At 43.9% G+C, this 14,345-nt stretch overlaps 1 protein-coding gene across 7 annotated transcripts in view; it reads left to right on the forward strand.

The window, feature by feature from the left end:
• The first annotated feature begins 9,770 nt into the window (after positions 1 to 9,770).
• Nnt (nicotinamide nucleotide transhydrogenase) overlaps positions 9,771 to 14,345 on the forward strand; it is a 93,400-nt gene continuing 88,825 nt past the window's right edge. Inside the window, exons 1-2 of one of the 7 annotated variants that reach the window (XM_040728836.1) lie at positions 9,771 to 9,890; positions 14,076 to 14,278. In XM_040728836.1, the coding sequence (XP_040584770.1) occupies positions 14,128 to 14,278 (151 nt within the window). In that variant the 5' untranslated portion in view covers positions 9,771 to 9,890; positions 14,076 to 14,127. Of the gene's footprint in view, positions 10,111 to 10,259; positions 10,457 to 10,590; positions 10,681 to 14,075; positions 14,279 to 14,345 lie in introns of those variants that run through there. The other 6 variants (XM_040728830.1, XM_040728832.1, XM_040728831.1 and 3 more) reach the window with 6 other exon arrangements.

The raw sequence follows: 14,345 nt of genomic DNA on the forward strand, positions 1-14,345 counted from the left end.
CTCAATAGCGGGCATCGGCCATGGCATCATTAGAGGAGTTCAGTGGCCTTACTGGAGGAGGCAGAGCTGAGAGGGATGCAGAGAGCCACTGCAGTGTTTAGATATTAATGAACCCAGCTGGAGAGCTGCTGGCGGTACCGGGGAGCAGAGGCTGCAGGACTGTAGGGCTGGGTTTAGCTGCAGAGTTGAAATGAGCTACAGAGCAGAGACTGTAGGATTGCAGGGCTGGGTTTAGCGGCAGAGTTGAAATGAGATACAGAGCCAAGGTACAGGACAGTGGAAGCCGCAGAGGCCAGGTACAAAGCAATGAATGGATGACCATGAATGGAATGATGATAAATGAAGCTGGTAATGACAGCAGTGGGGACTGAGGTCAGAAAAGCTACCCTGAGAAAGGAAGCTGATTAGGAAAGGAGGCGCTTATAAGAGACCTGCTGGCCGCTCCTGAGGCCAACCTGAGATTAGACGCTAGAGATTAATACAGACGATACCTACATATATTGAAATGTTAACCCTCAGGGTGATAGTGTTAAGGAATGGTGCTTAGGGGAGGTGATTAAGTCAGAAGGGCTCATGAGTGGGATTGATGGGCTTATAGAAGAGACCAAAAGAGACCTTTGGTCATGTGAGATTATGGCCCTCTACCATCAGGCTCCCAACAAATCTACCTGTGCCTTGACCTTGGACGTCTCAGCCCGCACAACTGCGAGACATTAATTTCCGTTGCTTCTAAACTGCCCAGCTGACATTTTGCTTTAGCAGTCTGATTAACGTAAGATACAGAGTTAGAAACATTAAAATGACAGCAATTTTTGGATTTTAAGGGGAAGACACCCACCTGAACCTTGAGTGAGCTATAAAGTGTCCTGTGAGAAGGTCCTGTTTCATAGAGGATGATGAATTGATACTCACAGTGGAGGCAAATGAGTGGGAAAGCGAGCATCCTTTCACATTTACCAGGCCCATGCTCAGACTGTATCTGCCTCTCTTTCTCAGAAGGCACTTCTGTTCTCCGTGTGTGTCTCTTAGTCACATGGGGCAGTCATCTTAGCACCTCCCCCTTTATATTAGTTGTTTTTGTGTGTTACTGTGGTAAAATATCGTGACCGGAAGTAACACAGAAGAGTTTAGTTAGCCTTACATCTTGGAGTTCACAATAATGGAGATGGCAAGGCAGAAGAAGCTGGAGGCTGGCTGATCACGTTTTGTGTGCATATTAGAAAACAGTGAGAGCAGGAAGTGGGGGTGAGAGGTACCCTCCTCCAGGGAAGTACGTCTTCCAGCAAGCCTGCATCTCCTAAAGGTCCTATAACCTCCCCAGACAGCCCCTCTCAAACACATGAACTTATGAGGAACATTTCCCATTTAAGTCTATCTAGAGATAGACTTGCCCACCAGGAATCATCAAAATTGGAGCTAAAGACTTACATTCGAGTCTCAACTAGTTTTACATGCATCACGCCAACATTCCTTTATCTTAACATAGAAATAGCAGCACTTATTTTTATAGTGACTGAAATGTTCAGGTGAGGTAATTGTAGTGGGTTGAATGAGAATGGCTTTCGTAGGGTCATAGGTTTGAGTGCTTCCTAGTTGGTGGGTCTCCTTGGGAAGGGCTATGAGGTGTGGCCTTGTTGGAGGAGGTGTGTCACTGGGAGTGGGTTTTGAGGTTTCAAAGGCAGAACCGTTCCCAGTGAGCTCTCTCTGCCTCCTGCTTGAGGATAAGGATGTAAGCTCTCAGATACTGCTCTGGTATCTGAGACGCCTTCCTGTCTGCCTGCTGTTGCCATGCTCCCCGCCATGATGGCCATGGATTCATCCTCTGAAACTGAAAGCCACAATAAACTCCTCTATAACTTGTCTTGGCCATGGTATCTCTTCCTAGCAGTAGAAAAGTAACTAAGACAGTAATACATGTCACACTGTTTTGTTAACTCTCAAGCATCACATATCTGTTATTTTTTCTGTGGCATGCCTATCCTGGCCAGGTTTTCATTACTGTCAAAGGTACATGAATAAATCAAAGGAGGATAGATTTATTTTTGGATTATAGTTCTAGAGGTTTCAGTTTGTGGGCTGTGGTAGAATATTATTTTAAGGTGTGTGGTTTTTGTTTATGCTGCATTTGTTTAACTTTGTGAAGCTGAGATTCTTTGCCTATCTAAAACACCTGATGGTTTAATAAAGATCTGAATGACCAATAGCAAGGCAGGAGCAAGGGTAGGTGGGGCTGTCAGGCAGAGAGGATAAATAGTTGGAGAAATGAGGAAGAAGGAGAGCAATGGGAGAGGACGATGTTAGGAGTCAGCTGCCCGGCCACCCGGCCACCCGGCCACCCGGCCAGCCAACCACAGAGTAAGAGTGAAAGTAAGATATACAGAAGAGAACGGGGTGTTGGTGGCGCATACCTTTAATCCCAGCACTTGGGAGGCAGAGGCAGGTGGATCTCTGTGAGTTAGAAGTCAGACTTTTCTACAGAGCGAGTTCCAGGACAGGCTCCAAAGCCACAGAGAAACCCTGTCTTTAAAAACAAAACAAACAACAAACAACAACAACAACAACAAAAAAAAAAAGAGGCAAAAGGTAGCCAGGTTAATTTAAGAAAAGCTGGCTAGCAACAAGCTAAGCTAAGGCCTGGCATTCATAAATAATAATAAGACTCCATGTGTGATTTACTTGGGTGCTGGGTGGCAGCCCCCCACCAAAAAAACCCAAAAGAGCAAAAACAAAGCACAACAGTGGGCTCTTGGCTCTTGTCCCTGCATCACAATGTGGCAGAAAGCAAAGCAAAGACAAAGACACAAAGGACCCAGGGACAAGACAGAGCCTTCAAAGACTTGCCTCCAAAAGAGCCACCTCCTCCCAGCAGGCCCCGCCTCTTAGCAACTCATTCAGTACAAACTCAAGAGTGGATTAACCCATCCTTACGACCCATACCTTCCGATGTGGCACTAGTCTGAAGATTGGGCCTTCAACACACATGAGCCTTTTCGGGAATGGTGCTTCATCTTCAAATCACAACCACAGCATATGCTTTTGTATTCTTATACCCCTTATAGAAAATTAGGAAACATAACATTCCTAACAGTCAGTATGGCTCTATAGGGAATTTTCAGGTTTCTGAGGTTTAAGCCCCTGTTGGGGAATGTTTGTACACTGTGTTAAAATGTGTTGCTGTGATTGGTGTAATAAAAAACTGAATGGCCAATAGCTAGGCAGGCAGTCTAGACAGGACTTCTGGACTGAAGATGAGATAACTAGAGAGAAGATGAGATAACTGAAGAGTAGGGACACGCCAACGAGACATGGAGGGAGTTGGACATACAGAATGAAAGAAAGGTAAAAAGCCATGAAGCAAAATGTAGGTTAATGTAGATGGGCTAATTTAAGTTATAAGAGCTAGTGGGACAAGCCTAAGCTAAAGCTGAGCTTTCATAATTAATAATAAGTCTCTATCATTATTTGGGGTCTGGCTGGTGGGACAAGGAAATATAACCCCTAAAGTAGTTATCCCCCCCCCCAACTATTTAAAAATAACTGAATTAGCGCCGGGCATCAGTGGCGCACACCTTTAATCCCAGCACTTGGGAGGCAGAGGCAGGCGGGTCTTTGTGAGTTCGAGGCCATCCTGATCTACAGAGTGAGTTTCAGGACAGCCTCCAAAACAATACAGAGAAACCCTGTCTCGAAAAACCAACCAACCAACCAAACAAACAAACAAACAAAACAAAACAAAACAAAAAAACCCAAAACAAAAAAACCCAAAACAACAAAAAACAAACAAACAAACCAAAAAACCATAAAACTGAATTAATGCCATAATGTCCCCTCTCTCAAAAGCCATCACAGGGGAGAGGTAGCAGCTGATATGTCATCTAGCAGTAGAAGGTCTGAGCCATGCAATCCTTAGAATGAACCTTGACCACTCAGGAGAAAAAGGTTATAAGAGCCAGCAGGGAGAGGATTTAACCAGCACTAGGGCAAATACTTTGGAAACACTGGATAAAGATGGGGTGGAGCAGAGAGTTTTAAAATCCTTGTCTCTGAGTTCAGGACAAGGCTTCCTGAACCAGCACATTGCTTCCTCTACTTCAGAAAAGCCCCATCAGTGAGAAACCTCTCAACAAATTATACCACAGGTAAAGAAGCGCTACCGGATACTTTAAATAATTTGGCTGTATGTTATGTTTATCTTTTGCATGATGAGACTCTTTGGAACTTAATGTTGTGGGGTATTTGTAAACGATGAAAGATTTATGCGGTTGAAGAGAAACAAGAGTATTTTGTGGGGTATTTGTACACTGTGAAGATGTATTGCTGTGATTGGTGTAACAAGAAGCTGAACTGGCCAATAGCTACGTAGGAGAGATAGGCGGGACTTCCAGGGGCAGAGAGAGAGAGAAGAAGGGGGAGTCACCAGCCAGAGGTGGAAGAGTAGCATGGGCAATGTGGAGAGATGAGGTAATAATTCATGCAATAAAATATATAGATGAAAATAAATGGGTTATTTTAAGCTATAAGAACTAGTGGGGCAAGGCTAAGCTAAGGTTGAGCTTTCATAATTAATAGTAAGTCTCTGTGTCATTATTTGTGAGCTGGCTGCCCAAAGAAAAGTCTAACAATAACTTAGTCTCAGAATAATTGTGAGAGTTAGTATATTATTTTTCTAACTCAGAGACAATGTAAAGATTCAGCAAATTAAAAAAGTTCATGGGTTCATACATCTTTCTCCTAGGTTCTACCATTAATTTTTTTGTTTGTTTTATGAGACAGGGTTTCTCTGTTTTGGAGGCTGTCGGTCGAGCCTGGCCTCGAACTCACAGAGATCCGCCTGCCTCTGCCTCCCGAGTACTGGGATTAAAGGTGTGCGCCACCAACGCCCGGCCTACCATTAATACTTAACTATACCTTGTAGACTTAGTTTTTCAATTAAACATCTTTACTTCAAGGTAGTCATAGATTTCCATGAAATTGTATGGCTTAAAAGATAAAATCTCTGCACTTGTTTCCTGGATTCTCTCGATATTAGCATCCTGCAAAGCTATAGGACAGTTTCACAGCTAAGGTATTGTCTGTCATTGGTACAGTGATACTGCAGGACATCTCCAGTACCACGGGAATCCCTTGGCTACCTGTTCGTAGTCAATCTACTTCTCCCATACCCACCCCTTCTTTAAACCCTGGTCACCATTAATCAATTAATCAATTTCCATAATTGTGTATTTTCAAGAATGTTGTATAAATGGAATCCCATGTTATATAACCTTTGAGATTGGCTTTCTTCCTTTTAGTATATTTGAAATTCATCCAAGTTATGTCTTCCTTTTTCAGTAGTATTTCATAATAGTCATGTACAATGGTCTCCCAGGTAGTATAGTCCATTTAGCCATTCACTAATCACTAGAAACATCTAGATTGAATTACTACCAACTTTCATGTTTAGGTTTTGGTGAGAGAATACATTCTTATTTCTCTGGAATAAATGCTCAGAAGTATAATAACTGCTGGGTTATATGGAACTGTATGCTTAGTCTCTCACCTACAATTTTATCTTAGGGTTTCTATCTCTGTGAAGAGACACCACGACCATCACAGCTCTTATAAAGGAAAGCATTTAATTGGATGGCTATAAGTTTCAGAGGTTTTGCCCATTATCATCATGGATCAGGAGGTAAGAGTTCTACATCTTGATCCACAGGCAGCAGCAGGAGACTGTCACACTAGGCCCAGCTGGAGCATATAATACCCCACAGATCACCCACAATAACACACTTCCTCCAACAAGGCCACACCTACTCCAACAAGGCCATACCTCCAAATAGTGCCACTCCCTGTGGGCCAAGCTTCAAACACATAAGTCTAGGGCTAGTCCTATTTAATCCATACCTTTAAAATTAGTTTTTCAAAACAGGCTTTTATTTTGGTGGTGAGCCTAGCCTTTAACAGCTGAGCTATCCCTCCAGCCTGAGACAGGCTTTTATGCCTGGAAGTCAGTATGTAGCTCCAGGCTGGTTTTGAATTCATGGGATTCTTTCTGCTGCAGCCTCCTCAGTGCTTGGATTTCAGGTGTGAGGTCACCATGACTAGCTTGGGGACTCTTTGCTGCTTTTTAAAGACATTTTATGGTTTTGAAGGCGTATGCTGCAAGTTTGAATGAAACTCAAAGGAAGGCAGGAGAAGCAAAGCTTAAGTAGCATTTTGAGCTAATGCTGAAAAAGCACCCAACTAACGGTCATGTTATCAGACTGGTCAGGCCTCAAAGGTAACATGTTGTCGTTGGTCTTCAGCAGTCACATTTGTCAGTCCCTGTCTGGGCTGGTGTCAGATCCCCAGTTTCTTCCTCTTGTGGAAAGTTCTTTGGTTGGTATGTGGTGCCCAGGAAAGCCTGTGTGCATCTGCCTTTTACTCTGACTAGAACTACCTCAAAAGGAGTGGCCTTCCTTCTGTCTGCAGTCTCTCTGGAGAGTAATATGCTAAAGAAACATTTCAGGGTAGCCTAGCTTGAGCTCCTTCATGGTAATTTGTTACAAGGATGCTAACAGACTCTATCCTTTATTGTTTTTCAGGTCCCCAAAGATACAATTTTTCTAGTTTGTTTGTTATTGTCTTTCGAGACAGGGTTTCTCTGTGTAGCCCTAGCTGTCATGGAACTCACTCTGTAAATCAGGCTGGCCTTGAACTCACTGAGAACTGCCTGCCTCTGCCTCCTGAGTGCTGGGATTAAAGGTGTGTGCCATTACCACCTGGCAAAGATTTGTATAGTTAGCACTTATCACACAAGTCTGTTCAATTAGTGCTTTTATTTTAAGAGGCCCAGCCATGCTATGTTGCTCTGGCCCATCTCCAGTTCCTAGGCTCAAGGTAGACCCTTGCCTCAGACTCCCCAGGAGCTGATGCCACCTTAAGCAGCAAAAGTTAGGTTTGTGGATGCTCACAGTGATTCCTTTTTTTTTTTTTTTTTTTTGGTTTTTACGAGACAGGGTTTCTCTGTATTGTTTTGGAGGCTATCGATCCAGCCCGGCCTTCGAACTCACAGAGATCCGCCTGCCCCTGCCTCCCGAGTGCTGGGATTAAAGGCATGCACCACCACCGCCCGGCCCTCACAGTGATTCCTAATGCAGGTGCATTTACTTCATAGATGAACTTGTCAGTTGACATTGTATTGGCTGTTTGGTGTCAGTTTTCTTCAGTTAATATTGATTAGTAGCAGTTTAGTTAGTTCATGAATATATTTATTTCCTGAGGTCAAACACTCTTGATGGGTCGTCCTAAAACTGAATTAATTTCGACATCTTGCCTCTTTTGGCAAGTACTTTGAGCCACACTCTCAGCCCTAAAGATGGTTGTCTTAAACCTGCCAAGTTCATGATTGTTAGATATTATCAACTAAGATGTTTATCTCACGGAGCCTTTCAATTAGCCAAGAATAATAATCACTGTTTTTTTGACAGGTCTTTTTGACCGGCTGCCTGGCCCAGTACTCACTATGTAGCCAAAGCTAATTTGGGGCACTCCTCTTGCTTTAGCCTCCCAAGTGCTGGGATTACACATATGAACCATGCATACCCGGATTGTCCACTATATTCATGAAAGGGAAACTTGAAATAGCAAGCCACTGACAAAAATAGTAACCGTGATAAAAATACATTATATTAGCTATTTTTTATTTTTGGCCTGGCTTCAACTAGATGTCAGATCTTGGTAACAAGTTATCACTGGAGCTCAGTATTTATTTAAGTTTCTTTTTCAGACAGGGTCTCATGCATCCCAGACTGGTCTTAGAGTTCAGTGTTTAATTAACAGCACATCTTCGCAGCTTCAGTTTACACTTTTGAGTATTAGGTACCTCTTTGGTTTTCTGGCTTTAAAGTTGATGGTAATGGTATGCTGTGAATCGGATAGATTTTCTAGAAGATAATACTACCTTTAAACCCTTGTTGGCATAGAGGTCTCCACAGTTTCACAGGATTTACATTTATATGTACCCGAATGGTAACAAATGCTGCTGCGGATGTGGGGGAATGGGAACCTTATAAAACACTACTGATGGGAATATAAGCTAGTGCGATCACTTTTGAAATCCATCTGGAATTTCCTCTAAACTAGAAATATGACCCAGCCATACCACCCCTGGGCATATAAGTGTGGTTGTTTGAATAGAAATGGTCCCCATAGGTTCATGTATTTGAATGCTTGCTTGGTTATTAGGGAGGCATGCTACTTGAAAGGGATTGGGGGTGTGGCCTCTTTGGAGTAGGTATGGCCTTGTTAGAGTCTCTGGGCTAGGTTTGGGGGTTTCAAAAGCTCAGAACAGGCCCAGTATCTGGCTCTTCCAGCTGCCTGCAGATCTGGACCTAGAACTCTCAGTAACTTCTGCCTTCCTGCCAGGGTGCTCCCGGCTATGATGGTAAGGATTAACCCTCCAAAACTAAGCAAACCCCAATTCCATGCTTTCTCTTAGAGGCCATGGCGTCTGTTCACAGCAACAGAACCCTGTCTAAGGAATCTGTATCCTACTACAGGGACACTTGCACATCCACGGTCACCATGGCACTATACACAAAAGCCGGGAAGTGGAATCAGTCTAGATGCGCATCAGTTGAGGAACAGACAGTGAAATGTGGTACACGTGCAGAATGTAAGTTTATTCAGCTGTTAAGGAAAATAAAATTATGAAACTTGCAGTTAAATGGGTGAAACTGGAAATATACTGAGCAAGGTAACCCAAGGCAAATGCTGTATGTTTTCTCTCATATGCAGATCCTATCCTCAATTCTTTAGTTCTGTGTGTTTAACTTGGAGAACCTCAGGGAGCCAGGAAACTAAGGCAGCCAGTGGGGTGGGGAGTTCCCCCAAGGACGGAGGGATGATAGAACATTTGGTAAAATGAAGGTGGGAAATATTGCTTGTGGGACAGTTCCAAGAGGGAGATGGGGGGCAGAGTGGAGGAAGGAACAGGACAGGAGGGTGTTACTCAAAATGAAGGGAAGGAGTATGAAAAAAAATACTAAGAAAGCAATTAAAAAAACAAAAGGGAACATGAAGGCAGATGTCTTTGAAGGCTAGATTTGCTGGTTGTAGAAGAGCCTTGCATATGAACACCCTACCACACTGAGCGGTAGTCCCCGGAACAAAAGAGTTTAAAGTTTTCCGCTCTTGCCTCATAGTACCCACAGTATCTCTACCTGTTGATTTATGATTCTTATTTTAAAACACGAGGCGGAGTCCTCTCCTACCTTCTAGTTCTTCCATCACTGGCCGATTTGACTTTGGACTACAGTCGAGACTCATTTGTCCAATGACTCTTTTGTGCGGTAGGCATACAAGACACATTCTCAAAGTGTTTCTCTGAGGGTTGTTACTTTTTTTAAAGTTACGGAATACCTATTTTTTCTTCTGGCTGTTAAATATTTTAGTTAAAAAGCTCCCACCAACATTACACTGATATTTCTTGTCGATTCAGCGTTTAATAAGTTTAATCAGAATGCACCTGCAGAACAAGTAACAGACCCTAATCACTAACTACTGACTAGGTCGTTATGTTTTGAATTCAGCTAATCAGGAACGCGGGACAGAGTCAACTACCGGTACATTCCAGACGCTGCCTATATTAACAGTAACACAGGGTTTCCTCTTGGCTGGCTTCGTTGTTAAAGCCAAATACGCACATGTGTGCTCATTTTCAGGCCTTGACTTCGTTGGTGAGGAATTTAACCCCACCTCCCGTCCAGAATGGAAAAACAACGCCCCCATTCCCGCCCTCGGCTTCCTCCCGCTTAAGTCCTCTCCAGTTACAGAAGTTTGGATTTTTTTTTCCTAGAGAGCTAGACGAAAGTCCGGCACCAAGAGTGGAGTTAGAGTATCCACTTATTTGTTCTTCTGGGACCTGGGTGAGGAAATCAAGCTTTGTAACTCAGTCTCCAGGGGCAGAAGAGGCATGAATTCCTAAAAACTTTTTTGCTGTGCTTGGCACCAGGTTTGATTGACAAGAGGCCGATTGAGCAAGAGCAGGGGGGGGCGGGGCTGCGGGCCAAGGGCCCCGGTTGAGACAAAGGGGCTTCAGCGGTCACCCGGAGAGGAAGGACCCTTACCGGCTGCTGCGCTCTAAGGGTGCGTTTGGTGACGTCTCTTTCTCCTTTGCAGGGGAGGGCGGGTGATCGAGCGAAGCCGGCATGGCAGGAGGCAGGGGGAGGTGGAGGGGGGGTGCCGAAGGGGGCACGGGTCCGGGTGGGGGCAGTGCTGTGTCACGTGGTCGTCGCTGCCGCCTCAGGGTTGGGGCTGTTCTTCCGGGTTGGAGGCGCAGCGCCGCGGGCCGAGCCCGGGTCTGCCAGTGCAGCGTGCCATTTGCTCGCAGCCTGGGGTCACCAGCTGTCTCGCCTGCTGGTCCAGGTGAGCCAACCGGCCCTGCAGCGCTTGGGGGCTGCTGGAGAAGGAGGGCAGCCAACGCTGACCCCAGGTCCGGTGGCGAAGGGGACCTGTCAGAGAGCAGAAGGGGGGGCGGGGTCGGCAGAGTCTAGCAAATGGGCTGCAAAGGCTCCTGCAGGAGACAGGCAGGCGGAGAAGGAATGCTGTGCCTCGCGGCCCTGTGTGTGTGTGTGTGTGTGTGTGTGTGTGTGTGTGGGAGGGTGGATGTGGGAGCAGGGTCCCGGCAGAGGGCAGGCCACGACGACAGCTGTTCAGGTGCAGATCTTGGGTCCTGGGGTGAGGGTGGAGGCAAGGGCTGCAAAAGTTGTATACGGCTATTTGGCCTAAAGAGGGATCGGAAGAGAGGTCATAGAGGACTTTTGATGGGTGGTGGACCTAGAAGAATGGCAAGTTGTACTTGAACCTTGAGGGTGCCCAGTTGGGTACATAAGAAAAGGTGTGAGTGTAGGTCGGGGTTGAGCGGTGCTAGTGGGGTGCCAGTTTCTACAAGGCGGGGAGGGCCTTGGATTGGCGACACAGGAGAGTGGGGTGGGGGTATAGGCCTGGGCAGAGCTGGTTCAAACTTGAGAAGGACAATGGCTACTATGTAGTCAGAGCCAATGGGCTTCCACAGCAGGTTATAAATAGCTGTCCAGTTGCACGTGCCAGCGGGTGGCAGTTTAGTTGCTGAGGGAGGGGCACCACCTGTGACAGGGGCTGTGGCACTCGTGGCTTGGGACGAGGTCATGCTGCCTGCCAGGGTAGGGTACTGTGTCCTTGTTGGTACGCCTAGCTTTAAGAAGCATGACTTTGTGCTTGCCGGCGCCCTTTATTTGTCCTGTGGCGGTGTGCAGTCATTAGGAAACTTTGTCTAGAAGGATGGGGCTTGCTTGCCCACTGAACCCCCTTTTTTGGGTAAATGTCAGTTATTTTTCTGTCCTTATTTTAGTATTCTTATCCTATTTTTTTATTTTGAGACGAAGAAGATCTCAGTCTGTAGCTTTGACCGGCTTGAAACTCTATGTATAGCCCAGGCTAGCTCTAAACTTGAGTTGATTGATTCCCCTGCCTTAACCTCTCCAGTGCAGGCATCTACAACTATGAGCCACCAATAAGCTCCATCCATTTTCTTTTCTTTTTTTTCGTTTTTGTTTATTACAAGGACAGTTTACGATTATCCTAGTATCGGCAATTAGTTTATATTTGCTGATGGGATCTGTTTTCTACAAGGCTGCACAAACATTTTGTTTTCAAAGGAAAAGTTCTGAAACTCTGTTTCAGAAATCTATTGCAAAATGACTCCGGGATCCTCAGTGTGGTCATTTAAGCGTTCAGTTAAAAATATTAATTGACTTACTCTGTTTAGTGCAAGGCACTGGGTGAAGGATAATAGCTGTGAGTAGAACAACCAATCAGGAGTTTGTGTTTTTTAAATTATCTCCACAACCCTGTGATCAGGGCATTTTGCTTTAATCTTCGTAATTCTATGAGGTAAGTCTTTACTATTATTCTGACCTTAAAGACAAGGAAATCAGGTACAGAGAAACTGGGTGATTCAAGAAGGTCACTCCTGTAATTGCAGAAGGGGCTTCCAACCCAGAGTTCATACTTGTAGTCCTCTATGCTGTCTTCTTTTGCTAGGTCAGCTGCTTGTTTTAACATTTGTTTGGGGAAGGCTGAAGATGTAGTTCAGTGGTGCTGTACTTTCTTAGTAAGTGTAAGGTCCTGGGTTCTATACACAACACACACACATACACACATACACACACACACACACACACACCCTACTGGGGAGGCAGTTATCCTTATAACTTACATTATGAAGCTTTATGAATGCTATAAAAAGCAGGTGCTTTATTCTTTTAAGCTTTGAGTTACAAAATTATCCCAATATTGAATCAAGGCTTGAGAAGTATATGGAAGATCAGGTAACTGAGATTTTGAAGTGAAGAAATGGGAAAAATGTGACACTTTTGGAATAAATATGAATTAGCCATGATGAAATGGTTCAGATATTTTCTGAATCCCTTTCAGAACCATTTATATTTAAATTAGGGCAAATGTGCTGGATTTTTCTTGCCAATAAACAACCTCCTCATATTTGCTTTATATATATAAGTCCTGAATAACTTTTTGTTTACTTAAAATTGGGCTCCTGATATATGGTGCCCCTATTAGAGATCTGTTCAACACCAAATTATTATTTTCCAAGTAGACAAGACAATCATGGATTTTCTAGAGTCTAAAGGGACCTTAGCAAACTGCAGTTTTCTACCACTTTTATTGGCTAATGGGTTGATGCCCAAAGTAGTTCAGGTTAAACAATCAGAAAGTGGCAGACTTGGGTCGTGCAGGGCTCCATTAAGGCCAGTGTCATTGATTTGCTGATAAAGTCTGGGGAAGTTTTGCTAACACACCCAGTAACAGTGGTTACAGGGACATGGGATGACCCAAGAAGAGAAAGGGCCTCTGAGATTCTGTCCTTGGGCCACATTTGTTGAATTAAAGGGCATCTAATTAATAAGCAAACCCTGGATTGACAATTCCTGTCATCAGTGTGCTCTCTAGGTGTTTTAAAGAAATTTATTTAGGAAGTTATAGTAACAGCTCTGAGATTTAAAATGAGCTAATACTTCTCTGATGCCTGGAAGAGTGCTTGTAGAGCCAGTTTGGATCGGATGGTTGGCCCAGTGAGAATCCATGACCTGGATCAGCACCTATAGGTGTAGCGGGTAATATTATCCAGCTTTGACTGACAGGCTTTGGACCCTCTGCGTCTTCCCATTCTTGAGGCAAAGAGAAATGTAGAGGAACGTGGAGAGTGTAGAAATGCCTTCTGTGTGCCTCTGGTGATCTGTCAAACGGGGCAAAGGTGCTGAAGATACAACAACAAAGTGATACTTCAGCTGGGTCTGTTAGGATTGGTAATAAGTGGCCACATTTTGGCTAAATAAACTTTATTTGCAAATAATACTGGCCACTGTTGAGAACCACTTCCAAAAGAGTTCACAGTTATATGCACATCTGCAAGCACAGCCTGAGGTAGTAAAGATATTATGAGATTTTTTTGAGTCTTATGCTATGCATATTTATTTTCTTGAGAGGTAAACATGAATATCATGTTCATTTAGGCATGGATCAGGAGATCCTACCGGCAGAACTAAGTATTTTATTGCAGTGGATAGGATGGCAATGTGTTTTGTGTGACTTAGTGCCTAACAGTGTTTTTTCAGATAACTTAGGGGAAATTCAAACGTAACTTGATTATATGTAACTTTTTGGAAAGTATGTTGACTTAGAAGATAACTTTAGTGTAAGATGTGGCTTAGCTCTGTAGGTGTGTGTATATATATAAAAACTCTATAACATACACACACACACACACACACACACACACATACTTAGGTGACTCAGGCTTAGAATCTGATGCCAAATTTATAATCCTAATTTTAGGTAGGAAATGGATTTCAAATATTAACAGCCGAATTCAAAACAACTTTTGAAGTGTTATCTACAACTAAAAGACTTGACAACCAAATCTTTGTAGATGGCGGCATACAAATGTTTCCCAGATGCAGACCCTTTAGATGGGCCATTTGTATAGCTTATCATGCTCAAATGGCAAGGTAGTTTTTTCTAGGTGTATAAACATTTCTTTCCTTTCTTTTTAGTAGTTCACCTTCAAAGAATCAGTGATTTGGAAAGCTGGGAGCACAAAGCAACATGGCGCAGCTACTGAAAACGGTGGTGACTGGCTGTTCATGTCCTTTCCTTAGCAACTTCGGGTCCTGTAAGGTTCTACCTGGGAAGAAAGACTTTTTACGAACATTTCATGTTCATCAGGCATTGTGGTGTAAATCACCTGTAAAGCCAGGTAAAAATTTACTTCACTGTTTGCTTCAAGTCCTCGATGATACATGCAAGGAAAATCATTATGTTTT

Source organism: Mesocricetus auratus, unplaced genomic scaffold (genome assembly GCF_017639785.1).
Source record: "Mesocricetus auratus isolate SY011 unplaced genomic scaffold, BCM_Maur_2.0 Super-Scaffold_100020, whole genome shotgun sequence".
Lineage (NCBI taxonomy): Eukaryota > Metazoa > Chordata > Mammalia > Rodentia > Cricetidae > Mesocricetus > Mesocricetus auratus.